At 49.7% G+C, this 19,489-nt stretch overlaps 1 protein-coding gene across 2 annotated transcripts in view; it reads right to left on the bottom strand.

Annotated features, from left to right (window-relative positions):
• The window catches only part of GTF2F2 (general transcription factor IIF subunit 2), a 51,944-nt gene that overhangs the window by 15,793 nt on the left and 16,662 nt on the right, over positions 1-19,489 (bottom strand). For both annotated transcript variants that reach the window (XM_085889166.1, XM_085889165.1), the window contains exons 2-3: positions 17,299-17,372; positions 1,250-1,268 (exon numbers count right to left, since the gene is read on the bottom strand). In XM_085889166.1, coding sequence (XP_085745292.1) covers positions 1,250-1,268; positions 17,299-17,372 — 93 coding nt within the window. The remainder of the gene's footprint in view (positions 1-1,249; positions 1,269-17,298; positions 17,373-19,489) is intronic.

Below are 19,489 nucleotides of genomic sequence, written 5' to 3'. Positions count from 1 at the left end.
CAAATGACCAAAAAAAAGTTAGTGTTGGCTTACTTGGTGTTCTGATCTGAACATAGCTCATAATGCTGGGATCCCAAGGTTCAAATGCCATCACATACAATCGTAATTTGTCCATTAAATATCCTTGTCTTGCTTACAATATATGTACGAGCTCCTCCATGAGCCTTAGTTTTTTACTCCGTGCAGGCAAAGTGAAAAGCGTGGTTAAGCAATTGGTTCGTGTCTGTCTGTCTCTCCCCCAAACATCAGTTTATGATCGAGGAACAATTTATTTCAATTAAATGCTATATTTGTAACACAAATCAGAACATGAATCGGAAAACAAACCTGCTGTTTAACAGTACTTTGTCTCTGAATTTGTCCCAATTGCACATGCACAGAGAGGAATGAGATTTTCTTTTTACTCTGCCTACCTGCCTGACAGTCAAACAAAATAGAAAATCATTCCAAACAGGATACGTTTTTTTAAGGATGTCATAAAGGACACAAACGACAGGCACAAATAACTAATGTAATGTTTTATATAGGGTGACATAATAGCCACTGCATCAATGGTGACGACGGTAAACTTCCGGAATTATTACTTTTGCGAAAGGTTTTTACTTTTTAAACAACATGGATATTATTGCCACTGATGATGAGAAATGAACAACTCCTGTACAGCATTCAGCACAATAACCGAGTGGCCAAGCTTGTAGAATAGTATTTTTGAAAGCAGGCCAATATCAAGGTGACATCAGAGAGTTCAACAACAGACAATTACACATTTAAGTGCAACAAATGGACAACCTGGCCAATTTCCAAAAGTTACAGGTTACATAACAAGAGGCAAGCTGAAAAGGTGAGCACAAACATGTTTATATTTTCTCAAGGACAATTTAATCGCAGTGATCAATGTGTGACCTGGATGTTTGTGGATTAAATCTTGCCTGGATACAGAGAGATAAAGGTAAGTAGAAAACAATTACTTGACATTTACGCAAACAGGAAGAAAGTTATTATCCACAAATTGAAGTTCACTGGAAATATTTCAGAACAACACAACTGCTATTTCACAAGCCATTTCAAATACATTTCAGCCATTGTGCCAAGCCAATGATTTCAGATTAGATATCTTCTCCAACTACTCAGACAATTTGAAATGACAATTGTTTGTCCTATTGCCAGAAAAGGAAAATAAATATTGTCAAATATTTTTATGATGTGGAGAAAACATATTCAAAGTGAAGGCATCTGCTTTAAATCTTACCTGTGGCTTTCCTTGACCCCTGCATAGAGGAAAAGGGCAAAGGCAGAATGAAAGCTGATCAATAAAATGGAAATTCAGAAAGTGGAAACACAGTCGTAATGATCTATGTGACACAGCAGAATTTTTTCCATGAAATTGTGCATACAAAAATGGTGAAATTTTAAAACAGTCCTTATATCCTCTTCTAACTATCCACCCACTCCCACCCCCACCCCCTGATTGCCCCTCCTTCACACACAACCCCCAACCCCTAAAACATGTCCTCAATTCATCCTCCTTACTCTTAGTTCTACATCTTCCACCAACCGGGGACCCATGAGGGACAACTTGTTCAGTCTCTGCAATACTATTACCACCTTGCAACAAAGAAAGCAGAAACACAAGTCATACTGATCTGTGGTATGTTGTATTTAAAATAAAATAATAAAAAAAATAAATAATTGAGGGTATAAGGTCAAAGCATCAGTCACAGTCACCAAATAGTAATAATAAAAAAAATTACAAACAAATAAAAACCTCTTAATGTCTTTTTTTTTTTTTACTCAATATAAAGTGACTACAGAATACAAGTTTTACTGTTTTTACAACCGAAAAAAAATCTCAAGACCAGACTGTGGTGTTAGGAAGAGCATCCACTCTGAGTCTGGAAGATTGGTTCAAGATGAAACCCCAGCAGAGTCATACCAAAGTTTAAAAAAGTCTATGTGCTACTTCCTTGCTTGGTGTTCAGCATTTATAAAGTTAAGAACATAGAGAATCCCACATACGGTGGCATCCATGGGGACGAGGAAGTTTCTGCTGAGGAAATGCTCCGCTGAGTATGACTAGAAAAGTGGTGCCATTGTTGTGACTTCGCTAGGACCCAGAATGCCCCGGGAAGTGATGACACTTCCCCCAGTTTCAATGGCTGTGTTTGTCTCGTCAGTATGTCCAGGTGTGTGTGAGTGGCAGCTCCAATATGAGCCTTCGACCTTGTATTAACATATTGTTGTAGATTTCCGCCCGCCGGCGTGCGGACAGCCGCTTTTAGCTGAATCGCGGCTGTACGCCCACCGGACGAGCAATCCAGTCGCAGCCTTCCTATCAAACGCCGAAATCCCACTACGGGTGTGTTTTGGATGCACACCACAGCCTAGTCAACACTCTACCTGCGCACTACAGGGTCAATCGCCGAATTGTCGATAGACCTAATTAATCGCGTGGGCAGACTACCGAGAGACTGTACCTCAACAGCGCCCGCTTGGAAACAAGCCGCTTAAGCAGCTCGCTTCGTTTTGGGATAACCGAGCGGGGTATTATCACGAAAGCCCCGTTGGATCCGATTCTATTATCGGCTATTAAAAAGCCAGTTATTATTTCGAATGCAATACGGCAGTTCAATTCGAAGGAAAAGGACGCGACGAACGGGTTAACATTCACGCAAGGACATTTATTTGCACACATACAGTGGGGAGAACAAGTATTTGATACACCGTTGATTTTGCAGGTTTTCCCACTTACAAAGCACATAGAGGTCTGTAATTTTTATCATAGGTACACTTCAACTGTGAAAGACGGAAACTAAAACAAAAATCCTGAAAATCACATTGTATGATTTTAAAATATTTAATTTGCATTTTATTGCATGAAATAAGTATTTGATACATCAGAAAAACAGAACTTAATATTTGGTACAGAAACCTTTGTTTGCAATTACAGAGATCAGACGTTTCCTGTAGTTCTTAACCAGGTTTGCACAGACTGCAGCAGGGATTTTGGCCCACTCCTCCTTACAGATCTTCTCCAGATCCTTCAGGTTTCGGGGCTGTCGCTGGGCAACACAGACTTTCAGCTCCCTCCAAAGATTTTCTATTGGGTTCAGGTCTGGAGACCGGTTAGGTCACTCCAGGACCTTGAGATACTTCTTACAGAGCCACTCCTTAGTTGCCCTGGCTATGTGTTTCGGGTCGTTGTCATGCTGGAAGACCCAGCCACGCCCCATCTTCAATGCTCTTGTTGAGGGAAGGAGGTTGTTGGAAAAGATCTCGCGATACATGGCCCCGACCATCCTCCCCTCAATACGGTGCAGTTGTCCTGTCCCCTTTGCAGAAAAGCATCCCCAAAGAATGATGTTTCCACCTCCATGCTTCACGGTTGGGATGGTGTTCTTGGGGTTGTACTCATCCTTCTTCTTCCTCCAAACACGGCGAGTGGAGTTTGAACCAAAAAGCTCTATTTTGGTCTCATCAGACCACATGACCTTCTCCCATTCCTCCTCTGGATCATCCAGATGGTCATTGGCAAACTTCAGACGGGCCTGGACATGCGCTGGCTTGAGCAGAGGGACCTTGCGTGCGCTGCAGGATTTTAATCCATGACGGTGTAGTGTGTTACTTATGGTTTTCTTTGATACTGTGGTCCCAGCTCTCTTCAGGTCATTGACCAGGTCCTGCTATGTAGTTCTGGGCTGATCCCTCACCTTTCTCATGATCATTGAGGCTCCACGAGGTGAAATCTTGCATGGAGCCCCAGACCGAGGGAGATTGACTGTTATCTTGAACTTCTTCCATTTTCTAATAATTGCGCCAACAGTTGTTGCATTCTCACCAAGCTGCTTGCCTATTGTCCTGTCACCCATCCCAGCCTTGTGCAAGTCTACAATTTTGTCCCTGATGTCCTTAGACAACTCTCTGGTCTTGCCCATTGTGGAGAGGTTGGAGTCTGATTGATTGAGTGTGGACAGCTGTCTTTTATGCAGATAACGAGTTCAAACAGGTGCAGTTAATACAGGTAATGAGTGGAGAATGGGAGGGCTTCTTAAAGACAAATCTGTGAGAGCCGGAATTCTTCCTGGTTGGTAGGTGATCAAATACTTATTTCATGCAATAAAATGCAAATTAATTATTTAAAAATCATACAATGTGATTTTCAGGATTTTTCTTTTAGATTCTGTCTTTCACAGTTGAATTGTACCTATGATAAAAAAATTACAGACCCATACATGCTTTGTAAGTGGGAAAACCTGCAAAATCGGGTGTATCAAATACTTGTTCTCCCCACTGTATACGGTCAAAGCAGCAATGCAGAGATATACAAGCATGCAATGAATGGGGGTAGGGACAAGACGCGAGCAAGACAAAGACTACAACCGTATATTTATTATGTACAGTCACTTGCACTTAACATCAGTTCCACCTAAGGACATGGTGCCACAATGTTCATGCAATGAAACAAGGAAAGACGAGGGGTAGACTGGACCTCTTGGGTCTTTATATTCACGGAGCTGTGACGACCGCAGAAGCTCCGAGAGGCCGGGCTGGTTATCTTCACCTTTGTGGTTCCTCGCTGGGGCGACCCGCGACGTCCCATCCTCACGGCAGCTGGCGTGACCACGGTTCGACCCAGGCCTCGTGGTTCGGGCCCAGCCGACAACGCCTCCGAGGAACGAACGGGTCTTTGCTCTTTTAGAGTTGATGCCCTCTGTAAGAGCCCGTCCGTCCCTCAGCTTTGCTCGGACTGTCCCAAGGCCTGATCACCTCCGACCGTTATGCCGCTGGCTGGCGACTCCTCTCCACGTCCCGCACACGAACACGCAGTTCTGCGCGGCACGGCAGGGCAGGCTTGGCTGCGCTCCTTGGCTCCTCGGCGAACCCAGACCTCCACTGGACTCGAACCTTGATCTTCACACAACTCCAAACCCAGACCGACTGCCTGCCTTGGTGCTCTGCGCGCTTTTTTATAGGGCCCGTGAGGCGAGGTTTGATCTTCGATCCCTCACCTCTGACCCCCCGCTGGCTCCGCCCCCTTCGATCTCCTGATCCGATGCGAAGCTCGGAGAGAGCGGACGTGGGTGAAATCACCGTCGCTGGCACCAACAAAGGAGAGCGGACGTGGGTGAAATCACCGTCCCTGCGCAACAAGGAAACCCCCGCGTCTGTTTGCAGCGATGCTGTTCGCTGAGAACTCGCCGTGGCTGGCGCAAAGATGGCGGCGTTTGCGGAGTTGAAGGTGAGGCGATGGTGTTCGTTGTTGGTTATCGGGGGAGATGTGGTTTAGGAGATGTTGGCTGCGGTTGGCGTTGTGGAGAAGGGTGGTTGTGGTTGGCGTTGTGGAGAAGGTGGTTGTTGTGAAGGCGGCTGTGGAGAAGGTGGTTGTTCGTTGTCTGTGGGGATGTTGGCGATTGTGGAGAAGGTGGTTGTGGTCGGCGTTGTCGAGAAGGTGGTTGCGGTGGTTGAAATGCGGTTGGTCCAAATTAACGATAGCAAAAGAATAACACTACCTCAATGATCACAGCCCGGTTACACGAATAAATCCCTTTAAACATCGGTGGGGAAATCTATCTGAACACAGACTTATCGACATAACTGATCTAAGAACCTTTATGGTGCTCTGTGAATTTCCACAACCGTAACACTACCCCCTCCCCTTTTTACAGACTCGTCCCGAGTCATCGAATTTTCGTGTGCCATCATGTGTAGTTTTCCCCTAATACGATTTACCTTCGGATCCCTGAGTGCGACATTTACTGTATTCGTGTCCCAAAAGTAAATAACCTACGGGCTGAGTAACTAACTTAACAAACTCACTCATGCAGACGACTTTAATAAATTGCCGGCGCCAAGACACACATGCAGGGGGAGCAAACGATGTACAATTTTACTTTTCCTTAACTTATAAATTTACAGTAACGATGGCCCAGGACTGATGGACTCTGTGGGAAAGAGAAGCAGGGAGCCAGGCTGCTCAAATGCAATCTCTGGCTCATGAAAGAAATGCAGGTTTAAACGGGGAATGTGGCCGGCTGTCCAATGCAGTCTTAGGCCTCCCCCCTGAAATGAGCGCAGTGAACACAAACGGTGCACGGGCTGCACCAATGCAGTCCCCGTGTGCGGCTGCCTGCAAGGCAGTCCCTGCAGAATACTGGATGGTACCGACGCAAGCAAACACAAATGAGTGGTGCATGGGCTGCTCAATGCGGTCCCGTGGTGCGGCTGCCTACAGGGCAGTCCATGCAACTTGCGCGATGATCTTGGGGCACATGGTGATGGATGGAATGGGGCAATTGCAAATAAGGGCTAGCAGGCATGGGGTCAAGGCAAAGGCAGGCAGACAAGGCATGGCAAGGCCGGCACAGGCCGTTGTAGCAAAAACAGTCAGGCAGATGAAGCTGGCCGGCACAGGCCTTGTAGCAAAAAACAGGCCGGCAGGTGAAGCTGGCCGGCACAGGCCTTGTAGCAAAAACAGGCTGGCAGGTGAAGCTGGCCGGCACAGGCCTTGTAGCAAAAACAGGCCGGCAGGTGAAGCTGGCTGGCACAGGCCTTGTAGCAAAAACAGGCCGGCAGGTGAAGCTTGCCGGCCTCTTATCCCGTTCTGGAGGTTTGTGGAGGGAGTGCGGTGATGCTGGCCACTCAGAAGGTGGGCTCGGACCTACCCTACTGTCTCCCTCCCAACCTATCGCCTTTGCCTGTCTCTGTCCATACCCACCCCCTTAGTTTGCAAAAATCCAAATTTAGCCCCCCAACTTATTTTTTTTTTGTTTCATTTCCCCTATAAATTCATCTCCCTAACCCCCTTTATCGTCTCTGTCCGGCTAACCTACCATGTAACCTAGCCTACTCCCAACCCCTACGTTCCCTTCCTGGAGGGGAATAAGGGAGAGCTTGTGTCCTGTGTCGAGGCCCCACAAAGCCTCAGAATGGCCTCCTCAGATCTCAGCGATCTACTTACCACGGTGAGTCCAGTGGCCCACAACGAGAGCGAAGGAATGGATAGTGCGTAGGGGTACATCTCCCTATCTACCCTAACATTTATTACTCCTAAACTACCACGGGGCTTCCCAAAAGCGCCTCTCGCTTAATCTATTGGTTCTACCAACCAAGATTCCCATCGCCTGTGTTGGTGTCCTCACAAATTTGGGCCTCGCCCTCGAATTTTCCGTCGTGCCCTTGCACGGTCTCATGGCTGGGACGCGTGGCTACCTTGGCAGGAACCTCCCTCTGCCGATTCTCTAACTATGGCACCCCCGGGCCCTGCAACCATCTCCGAGCTTACCAGCTCCCTAAAAACTGGGGAGTGCCCTCCCTGGCTACTCCCCCTCGATGCTCACGTGGCAGGCTGGCACCCCGGGCCCCTTTCCTGGGTGCCCGTGCCCAATGCACTGCCTACGTGGCCAATGGCGCCCCGGGCCCCGCATCATGCGGGCCCACCTGTGCCCACTACACTATCCCGGCCCCCCATGGGCCCTTGGCCTACCGCGGCCGACGAGCCCGGTGCCCGGGGTACCCCCTAAGCGATACTCACCATTCGCAGCCACGCTCCCAGCCGTCAACAGGGCTCCTGCACCCCTCCAAACGGGTTTCGAGCCTACATTCCCAACAGCAAAACAACCTCCATTTTGTCAATTTGACTAACCCACCAACTCACTTTACACTGACCCCGAGGTCCCTTGGGTGGGAATCACTCCTCCCCCCCCCAATCACTCATTGCACCATGCATACCACATTCACTCCATACACACAGGCCCACTGGCCCTCACTCACTCAACATGTCTCCATTCATTTCACCACTCACATCGCTGAACACTGCCATTCTTCTTCACTCAAACCCTCAACGAACTCGTGCTCCCTCGTCATCCCTTATAACATAGCACATCCTTTTAACACTACGTAGCTAAGCTACGTCCCCACTACATACTCAAAGTCTGTCAGTGTCTCCAAAAATCCCATACTCCATCCTAAATCTGAAGGAAAATCCCTCGAACTTATCCATTCCACAGGCTCCATGAGGACTTATCCCTACCCCATGAAGCCGGTCTAACTAAGCTAACCCATCCCCCTAACTAGTTGTGTCCTGTTCCCCAGGCAAGGGGGTCTTCCACCCCTGCCTAGGCTCGTGTACTCGCAGCAAAGCTCTGCGAGCCTAGCGCCTGTACGGGAGCGGCTGTTCCAGCTCCGGCAAGACGTAACCATGAGGGCGTAAGATTGCCCTTGTAAGGACTCAGGCGGTCCGTGTGGATGATCCGGGGGAGGGCTCGTAGTCCCATTTTAATTTTAAGGACCACGTCACTGATTTGCACCAGGACGACCCCCAGGCCCTCCCAACGCGAGGTGAGCTTCGGGCATATGCCCTTCCTCCTCCGGGGGTTGAAGAACCAAATCTTCGCCCCTGGTGGGGACTTGCTCACTTGGCTCCGGTGGTCGTACCTGCGCTTCATCTGCATACCCGCCTGTTGGAGCCGGTGGCGAGCGAAGGCATGGACTTTTTCCATGCCCTCCTCCAACCGACGGGCATAGCCCTTCCCCGGGGGTCTGTCGGACGCTCAGGCGTGTAACCGCACAGCAAATCGACAGGGCTTCTCAGCTCCCGTCCGTACATTAACAGCACCGGGCTACAAGCGGTCGCCCCATGTTGGGACGTGCGATAAGCCATCAGGAGATACGGGAGATGTTCGTCCCAGTCCTCCTGGTTATCGGCGGTGAAGAGGGACAATTGATGGATCAGGGTCTTATTGAACCTCTCCACCATACAGTCAGATTGTGGTCTCAGGGGCGTTGTTCGGGTTTTTCGAATTTCTAGGAGTCTGCACACCTCCTTTAGCAATTCACTCTCAAAATTTCGCCCCTGATCAGTGTGCAGCTCCTCCGGAATCCCGTACCAACATGCAAATACTTCTACGAAAGCCCTCACCACGACCCCAGCTTCCTGGTTGGGAAGGGCAAAGGCCTCCGGCCATTTGGTGAAATAGTCCATCATCACGAGGATGTATCGATTACCTTGGCATGTGGGGGGCAGTGGTCCCAAAATGTCCATGGCCACTCGCTCAAGGGGGGCCCCAACCTGATGAAGTTGGAGTGGGGCTCTCATCCTCCGTGCCGGTCTCTTTTTGGCAGTACAGGCGTCGCATGCTCGACACCAGTCCTGTACACTGCGCCCCATGTTAACCCAATAGAACCGCCGGCGGACCAGATATTTTGTTCTGGTCCTGCCCAAATGGCCGCCGGCGCGGGTACCGTGCACCTGTTTCAAAATTTCACCTTAAACCCATCAGGGACTATCACCAGCCAAGAAGTCCTCTCTGAAGGAATCTCCACCCACTTGCAATACAAGATGTTGTCCCTCATTTCTAGGGTCTTCCACTGAGCCCAGTATGCCTTTGTTTGCGCCCCGAATGGGGTGATCTCCTCCCCACTGGGCCTCTTGTTTTCTTGGACCCACTTGTACACTGGCCCTATCACGGGGTCTTCCCGCTGGGCTGTACTCCACGCCAAACCGCCAAATACCTCCTCTGCGGTTAGTGGCAAAGTTGGGCCTACCACCCGAGCCGCATGGGCTGGGAGTTTCTGAGAGGTGTCTGCCAATTGGTCCCTCTCCTCATGCCTCGTGCAATATTTGCAGTTTTCTCTCAGACAGGGGTGTCGAGACAGTGCATCGGCGTTCCCATGAGCCTTACCGGCTCTATGGGCCACACTGAAATCGTACTGCTGCAACTTTTCCAACCGCCTTGCAATCTGGCCTTCTGCTTCTTTGAACCGTAAGAGCCATTGCAAGGAGGAATGGTCAGTTCGAACCAAAAATTTCCTCCCGTACAAGTACGGGTGGAAATGGCTCACTGGAGACAGCATAGCCAATAGTTCCTTGCGAGTAACGCAATAATTTCGTTCGGGCCTACTCATGGCCCGACTGTAATACGCAATCACTCTTTCCATGCCCCCCCCCCCGTGTCTGAGACAAAACTGCTCCCAATCCTTCCTGGCTTGCATCCGTGTCCAGGGTATACATCCCGTAATCGGCAGGGTACGCTAAAACGGGTGTGGATGTCAAACACCCCTTTAATTTGAAGAAGGCCTGATGGCATTCCCCTGTCCAATTAAATCTCAACCTCTTATCCTTTAGCCGGTGAAGGAGCCTGGCTATCTCCACAAAGTTTGCCACAAAGCACCGGTAGTAGGAGCAAAGACCCCAAAAAACCCGCACCTGTTTAACATTCGTAGGTACGGGCCACTCCTCTACCGCGGTAATTTTCCCTGGGTCGGTTTTCAACCCCTCGCGGCCTATCACGTGTCCGAGATAGGCCACCTCTGTCGCGAACAAAGTACATTTCTCCGGGCTCAATTTCAGCCCTGCCTGCCTGAGGCGCCCAAACACCTGGTCCAAATTGGCTATTGCTTGGGGAAATGTCCTAGCGTGTACTAGGACGTCATCCAGGTACACCAGGCATGATTGCCATGGCATGCCGCCTAGCACACGCTCCATCAATCTCTCAAAGGTGGCGGGGGCGTTACACAAAGCGAACGGCATTACAGTGGACTGATACAGTCCCTTCCCTGGAGAAAATGCCGTTTTCTCCTTCCCTGTCTTATCCATCTCCACCTGCCAATACCAACTCGTGAGGTCCAAAGTTGAGAACCATTTGGAGCCTGAAACGGCGTCGAGGGTATCGTCAATTCTAGGCAGGGGATTGGAGTCTTTGAGTGTCACGTTGTTTAGCTGGCGTTAGTCCACGCAGAAAACGCGTGGTCCCATCCTTCTTTTTAACCAGCACAACCGGTGACATCCAAGGACTTCCCGAGGGCTCAATGATGCCTGCATTGAGCATCTTTTATACCTGTTCATCAGCCTCCACTCTCTTGCTCCATGGGAGCCGTCAAGCAGGCTGACGGACAGGCCGGGCCCCATCGGTGTGGATCTGATGTTTCACCAGGCCGGTATGTCCAATATCCTCGGGTGACAAGGAGAAGATTTCTATATGTCGGTCGACCAGTTTGTGTAAGGCCTCCCGCTGGGCATCCTCCAAATCTACACTACTCCGATTTACCATCTCGCAAATGGGATTGGGCCAATTCCTAACAAGCTCTGGAGACCCCCTCTGGGGCCGGTCCAGCCCAATGTTATCGTCCCTCAGCTCTGCGACTTCTACCACTGGGGTGCAATCTGCCACCTTCGTGCCCCGTTTAATAGTGCGTGGTTCCGTGCTAACATTTATCACCCGGACGGGCACGATAGGCCCATCGATGTTTACTAGGGTGCGGCCCAAGACTAAACCCGGGGTTGATTGCCCCGCCAGTAGTTCCACCAGGCCGCAGGAGCCCTGCCAGGTTGGGTATGCCCGCCACCGGGCCGGGACCACCGCCTCGGCACCCGGGGGAATGACCACGGAGTCGGGAGCCTCCAGCTCTACGCTCTCATCCGTGCCCACACCCCTTAAAGGCAATTCCTCACCACCCAACTGCATGACTCCTCGGTCTAAGTCAATTTTGCAACCACCGGCAGTCAGCACATCCAACCCTATTAGACATGGGTCGTACACCTTTGCCACCCAAACCTCTATTCTTCTTTTGACAGTGCCCAATTTAAAGGACACGAAACCATGCCCTATGATGGGGGCCGTTGCCCCGGTAGCTTGCTGCAAACTATGATTTTGCAGACGGTGGATCTCATCCCACCCGTCCACACTCGAATTAAGGACCACAGGGCTGATGATCGTGGCACTTGCTCCTGTGTCCACAACGGCGTCTACCCCTACGCCAGCAATTTTGCACCGAATTGTCAAACTACCATTGCCAATTTGGCCACAATTGATGACCTGTCGCAGCTCTGAGGGGCTCTTCTCCATCTGGGTCTGCCGAACACGGCCCTGCATGTTCGGCACTTTTTTGTTTCCCTGGGACTGGTGGGGGGGTGATGTTTGGGCCTGGCTATTCCAATCGGCCCGGGGCGGAGTTGGTGATCCGGGGGGCCGTGGCTCTTCCCTGCGCGGGGCGTTGCACTCCCGCTGCAGGTGGTCCCTCCTGCCACAGTTATAACACCTTGCCTGGTAAGGTGCGTGCCTCCGGTAGCTCGAATTATACCCCCTTTAATTCCGAATTGTGGTATCCCCTGATGGCCTATCCCCCGCCCCTCCTGGGCCCGACCGCTTCGGCCCAGATCTTGCCAACTGGCGGTCAACCATGCCCTGGACAATCTTTTCCAACCACGCCTGGTCGCCCAAGGTCGCCCCGGCTCCCAGCGCACTGTCGTCCACGGGCCCACCTGCCGGATTGCTCCTGCATGTCGCCCGGCCCCTCCAGTGGGCGATTTTGCTGCCTCCCAGCAGGCTGCAGTGTCAGCTGCCTTCTGGAGGTTCTCCGGGCGCCATGTGGTTAGTAATGCCCCGGCATCGGTGCCCGCTATAGCGCGGAGAAAGTGGTCCAGGGCAATCTCCTCCCGGTACTCCGGCGCCATGTTGGCATGTGCGATCCCCACTGAGCGGCGAATATCGTGTGCCAATTCTCCCATCGTCTCCTGGGAGCGTCGTTTGCGCCCACTGAGCTGAGCTTTAACAAGCTCGCTCTGCTGTTCCATACCAAACCGGTTATTTAGGGCTGAACAGAGGTCCTCTAGTGTCGCTCCTTCCCAAGGTACCGTGGTCAAGACCTCTGATGCCACACCGCGTAGTGCCGCCATGACCTGTGCCATGCCCTGCACCTCGTTCCAGCCATTGCCCCTGGCCACGCAGCGGAACTGGGCTAAATACGCCCTCAGGTCTGTCTTGCCATCGTACGGAGGCAGCGGCACCCTTGATTCCTTTGAGGCCCGACCCCCACCTTCCAGTCCCTCAGCGACACTTGGAGAAGTGGACCCCCCAGATTCCAACGGTGCCCTACCCCCGCAGGGCCCGAGCCATTTGCCCGGGGAGTTTATTACCCCCATCTGCGTTGGTGCACGCTCCGCAGCGTCCTGCTCACTCCCCCATGCCATCAGACTCGCCATCTGCATCCTCTCAGGGACAGTCATACTGGGGAGCCCGCGTTAGGCCAAGAGACCCCGCGGCCTCTGCCCCCCCCAAACTCAGCATGCACACCCCCACGTCGTGCAACCCTCTTCCTTCGCTTAGTGACACCGGCCCCACCTGGTTATGATGTGCCTCGAGGGAGCGTATTCTCTCCCCCTGTTCCATAAGGAGGCCATCCCGCCTCTCACACCGGGTCTCAACACATTCTTCCAACTCCATTATCTTCCCCTCCATCCGTGCCTGATCCTCCTTCACTTTATTTAATTCCTCCCTCTCCTGCTCTCTTCCCTTTTGTGTCTCTGACAATTCTTTTTTTGTCTTTTCAACCTCTTCCTTTACCTACTGTATTCCTCTCTGCTTCTGACAATTCTTTTTTTGTTTTTTCAAACTGTCTTTTTGTCTCGCCCTTGTGTTCTTCTAAGCATGCTCCCATTCCCTGCGTCTTTGTCTCGGCCTTCCGCTCCATCTCCTTAACCATCTCCGTTATCTCTTCGCATCTCGTTTTACACTCTTCCTTTACGGCCTCCAATCCCTTCCTTGTTTCCCGCTGATCTTTTAATTGTCCCAGCGCCGTCATGTTCTTCTTCATTCCCCCCTTTAATTGATCCTGTCCTTTTTGTACTTTTTCCACCCCTTTTCCTAACTTATCTACTTCCTGCCCAACCGTTGTTATTTTGTTCGTCATTTCTTCCTGACCCGCCTCAATCGTGGACCCCACACCTTCTACACTCTCTTTCAACTTGTTCACCTCCGCTCGTATCGTGCCGATCTCCTCTTTCATTTTGTTTTTCACCTCTTTCAAGCTTTCCTGCAAGCCTAACCCCATGCTCTGCATCTCACCCCTCATCTCTTTCATTTTGCCATTCATTTCTTCTTTTATTTCGCACGCATTTTTTTTTCATTTCGTTTGTGTTCGTATTTATGTTGTTTTTTCAATTCCTGCATCATTTGCATCAACATTTCCCCCACTCGGCTGAATTCAGCCGACCCCGACGAAGCCAAATCGCCTCGGTCGGTCGCGGCTTCGCTGGGGACCGGGGAGGGAATTTGATGGAGGAGTGGGGGGAGGGTGTCAAAACCCGCGGCCCCCGCCGCTGCGCCCATTTCGGACTCTACATTTATTTGTGGGGGGTGTTCAACCTGCATATTGGGAATGTCCTGCACGGGGATTTCGTCCTGGACCATAGATTCTAACATTTCCAAATCTATATCTAAAACCCCCTGCTCCCGTTCGCCTTGAACTGCGTATCGGAATTAATTTAAAAGCTCGCAATTTAGGGGAACACGGAGGGTTGCTTCGCACACCCTTGGTCCGGTTCCGTTAATTTAGTTTGGAGACAGGAGAGTTTGTTTCCCGCTCGCTGACACCAGTGTTGTAGATTTCCGCCCGCCAGCGTGCGGACAGCCGCTTTTAGCCGAATCGCGGCCGTACGCCCACCGGACGAGCAATCCAGTCGCAGCCTTCCGGATCAAATGCCGGAATCCCGCTACGGGTGTGTTTTGTGAAGTACCTGCGCAGGCTTGGACACCAGCAGGATGTGAAGCGCTTTCACTGTCTGGTGCACCAGGAGGCTCTATGCGCCAAGTCTGTGACCATTACAGAGGTCATGACTGTCGTCATCAGGGCGGTGAACTTTGTTTGTGCCCGTGCTCTCAACCACAGACAGTTCCACGATGTCCTGGCTGACGCTGAGGCAGAGTTCGGCGACCTGATCTACTTCTGCGAGGTCCGTTGGCTCAGTCGAGTAAAGATGTTTCAGAGAGTCTTCAGCCGATTCCACTGCGAGCTCGTCGCCGACCGCCGTCTTCCTTGCCTCGGACCCGAGCTATTCGGTCTCTTCCCCAATTCTCCTCAGCCGACTGCAGCAAACCACCTGTACGCCCTCGCCTCCCGACTCACTCCCCGCTCCTCCAAGGTCGACTGCGCTCAAAACTCTCTTCGCCCTTCCAAGGCCAACTCCCCGCTCAAACCGATCCTGCCAGCCGACTCTCTCAAACCGACTCTTCTTTCGCGCTCCAAGCTCCAGGCTTCCTCTCTCTGCAACTCCCCGACAGACTCCGAACCCCGACAGACTGCGAGCTCCACTCGGCTCTCCGACCTCTCCAGACTGACTCTTTTAAAACTGACTGCCCCAGATTCGCCCCGCGCTCGGCGCTTTATAGGCCGGCAGGAGAACCCATATGCAAATTTCTGGATCAGAACGAGCTCGGGGGTGGAGCCACGCTCGCCCATTGGATGGAGAAAAAGGGGCGTGAGTCTACCCTGATCCTAGAATTTGCATATCGCGATTCTACACCGACGCGCCTGGAGGCGGGGCCAAACCGCCCCGCGCTTGCTGATTGGACGGATCAGAAGTGGGCGTGTATCATTCCTGATCCGAATTCTCCCCGGAAAGGCCGCACCCCGCACTCGCGGTTCGGCGCGCACCCCGTACGAGTCCAGGACAGCCTGACGCTCGGTGCTCACAAGTGGTGCGGGAATGGCGGTAGAAGGAGGAGAGGTGAAGGTGGTGGAGGGTTTATTGTGGTGGTTTATGGCCATGGCGACGTTTGGAATGGCGGTGATGCGATGTTTGCGGGAGCGAGTTGTGAAGGTAAAGGTCATGGCTGTTGGCGTTGTTGTTGTTGTGAAGCGGCGTTGCGGTTGGTAGCTGTTGTGTGATGGCGGTTGAGACGTGGTTGGTTTAAAATAAAGATAGAACAGAAAAATGGCTATCTCAAAGGGTCGCAGCCCGAATGGATCACATTTATTCCCTCTAAACAACAGGTTTGGGGCTAAATACACATGTACTTACAGAGATATCTCACCTACGGGACCTGAATGGTGGTTTGCAAATTTCCTCAACAATATATTATATATATATATATATATATATATATATATACATATATATATATATATATATATATATATATATATATATATATATATATATATATATATATATATATATATATATACATACATACATACATTTTGGCGGCCGATTTATAATTGCTAGTGCCCCTACATTTTGAAGACCCTCCGGCTGCCGAGCCAAATGTGACTTAGGCCTTACCTCGTGTTTTCAACTTCATTTGTGATGTTTGTTTTTTTTAATCATCTTGTGTTTTAATTAATAACAAAAAAAAAGCAATCCGATCACGTGGTGTGACGGACTGTCGTGCAAGGATCGAATTTCACAGTAAAACCAGTTGTAATTTGGAATATCCATGATTACATCAGCCCGATGCGTTTGATGAAAGTGATTGTGGTTCTGCGGGCATCATGTTTGATGAGCTGCCCCGGGGGCAGCGCTCTCGCAGAGTGCGCGAGCGATCGGAACCCAGGACAGAGCTTGAGCCTGTGTGGACCGACCTTTAGATGTGGTGATTGTACCAGTTTACATATAATACACCGCCACCAAAGGTCATTTACTCATCTTATTTTTACCTTAAACATGGGTAATTTCAGTTTAAAGTGCCTTGAAAGTGGGTTTTCTTTGGGTCCACGAACGGATTAATTCACTTTCCATGATTTGTTATTGGGAAAATATTTTTGGAATCCGAACTTTTTGCAATCCGAACAGCCTCCTGGAACGAATTAAATTGGGATTCTGGGGGCACCACTGTGTATATGCAAACACCTATACTCCGATCTCTAGCGGAAGCGCACGGTGGACACACGGTTGACGCAGACTGCCACGGAGGCCGTACGTAGGTGCACGGCGGGCGTAGGGGAACCATGCGTCGACCCTGCGTTGCCCGCAGGTAGTCACACAGACCGCAAGGCCAGCGTACGGCGACTGTGGAAATAGTGCGGCCGCCGTATTTTTTTGGGGGGGTTGGGAAAATTCATTTTTCATTGAGAAGAGCTTACGGCAGCCGCACGAATAACGCAAGCCCACCGTACGCCCTACGTACGGTCGACGTGGAACACATCTACGTCATATCTTGGCTTGTCGAATTGCTACGGCGAACGTAGAAATGAAAAAAGTTATGACTCCGCGCTACAATTCCACGGTGCCCCCACGGCCTGTAAAATATAGCCAAACGGCGTAGGGCCTCCCTGAGGCCACCTCAGTTTCTCTGCGGCCGCAGCACGTTTGTCAATTCAGAGGGCGTACGGTCGCCGTATTCTCGCCGTAGAGCAAATGTGACCTAGGCCTTATCCTCAACGTCACTCCATGGCATAATAGTACCAAAGATGTCTGTTTTTTTTTTTACTAAATAGCCCCTAAATAATCCTTTTAGCCCCTGCCCATGTATGATTACATGCATATGAAGGAAGAACATAATGTCAGTGTAACAACAGACTTACTTGGTGATGGAAAGTTTTCCCACCTCGCACCGACCTGATGCTTTTTCCCATTGGTGAGCAAGGTACTTTGGAACCTGTGGTGACAATTTGATTTGATTTGCTAAAAAAGACAAAACATGATGTTTTTCATCATCTTAATGCGTTTCTACATAGAATGTGTAGGTTTTTCAATTTCTGGTAATGAAATACGAGATTGCACCACACATACACACCATGTTGATGAAAAATAAAGTGAGAGACAGTTAAGAATTTTCCACTTCATCTTATGTCCCCTGTATAGATCAATTGTACAGTATAAATTAATGCCAGATGAACTCAGATGTTTTGTCAATTCTATTCATACGTCCAACATGTCTCAGTCAGAGAATCCTCTCTGACGAATCAGAGAATCCATCAGAGAAACATTAAAAAAAAAACCCCTCAAAAAGCGACTCTAAAAAGCCCAGATTATCTGAACTTGTAACCCTAACCATGACAAATACTTGCTCACTGGCATGGCAGGACAACTTATACAGAGACATGACAGAAGTAAATAGGCACCTTAAAATTCATTTCATCTGTATAAAGCAAGTTTTACTCAGTGATTTGTACTAATATTCAACTATTTATTTGCAGAAACGAGTTCCTGGGTCATATGACAATTTAATATGCCTCGAACCCAGGGAGCACATGATGTTTGTGATTTTCAGAGGACGAATTGTTGGCCAATTGGAAGGTGGAGTCAGCCAGCATCAGATAGCTCAGAACCTTGGCATTCCGCTTTCTACGGTTAATCGGGTGATTGTGCAATTCACCAGCGAAGGCAAGGAATCCACAGCTTCCCGTTCTGGTTGATCTGGGCCCTCAGAGGGCCCAGATCTGGGTCTTCGAGCTGTCAAGCGGTACGTTGAGAAAACTCCCCGTTGCAATGCAGCAGATGTTGCAGAGGAGGTCCAGGTTAGCTCAAGAACTGCCATGCGGTACCTTCATCAACTAGGCTACTATGGGAGAGCAGCAAGGAGAAAACCTCTTCTTAGACCAGCCAACATTCAAAGGAGAAAGAAGTGGGCTGACGAGATGGCTACCAGACCCATGGAGTTTTGGAAAACTGTCGTTTTTTTTCAGATGAGTCCCAATTTGCTCAATTTTCTGACAGTGGACGCGTATGGATCTGGAGACTTCCCAATGAAGAGTTTTCTTTGAACCGATTGCAGCCAACTGTCAAACACGGTGTTTTTTCAGTGATTGTGTGGGGAGCAATCTGGAGCGCTGGTTGGTCAGAGTTTGTGGAGTGTGTTGGCAACATCAACTCCACGACTTACATTTCTATCCTTGAGGATGGACTTCTCCCAGTTTTCTTCACTGGTCAGATGGTCAAAAACAACACCCTGTTCATGGAAGATTGAGCTCCATGCCACACTGCAAAAAGATCAAAGAATGGCAGGACAGAAATGGAATCAAGTGACTTCCATGGCCAAGTCAGTCTCCTGACATGGATTCCATTGAACACCTCTGGGCCATATTGGATTGAGCTGTGCGGAAAAAGTCCAGGAAACCAACATCACGGGCAGACTTCCTAAAGTGTTTGCATGAAGCCTGGCAGAAATCCCACAAGAGAAAATTTTGGAACTCGTTAGTTCTATGCCTGAAAGAGTAAAAGCGTTGAAATCTGCAAATGGCAAGTCTACAAAATACTAGTGTATGTATTAAAATGGATCAAATGTTCTTCAAATGTTAAATAAATAAATTCTTTGAAAATCATGGTGTCTATTTACTTCTGTCATATCTCTGTATGCATGTGCATTCGCCTTTGAGTGTCAAATTTACCTTCGTTTAAATATCGACCCAGATATAAACTATCATCGTGGTATTTTGCAGACTGGGCGATAGACCATCCATCAATGTGTGTACCGTGCATTAGATTAACGTCAAGCTTGTAGTCCAGGCAAACCAGCTTTTGAAATGGAAAAAATTGCAACACAATTTATTTGGGCACAGAGGTCTTCTCTGAAGTGTCCTGAATAACATACTAAAAGTCCTAAGAAATTACTGCTGCGGAAATCAGTTAAATATGCAAAAATCCAAGATGGCCGCCATAAATCAATAATGTCTCATATCTCCACCACCAGAAAAGATATTTGAATGATTTAAAATGCTATTATAGGGTTATTGGACATGTGGAATCATTTAGAATAGTTTACGACTTGATTGG

Source organism: Eptatretus burgeri, chromosome 7, assembly GCF_056783735.1.
Source record: "Eptatretus burgeri isolate ZD-2024b chromosome 7, Ebu_testis_v1, whole genome shotgun sequence".
Lineage (NCBI taxonomy): Eukaryota > Metazoa > Chordata > Myxini > Myxiniformes > Myxinidae > Eptatretus > Eptatretus burgeri.
This window is presented reverse-complemented; position numbering and strand designations above follow the sequence as displayed.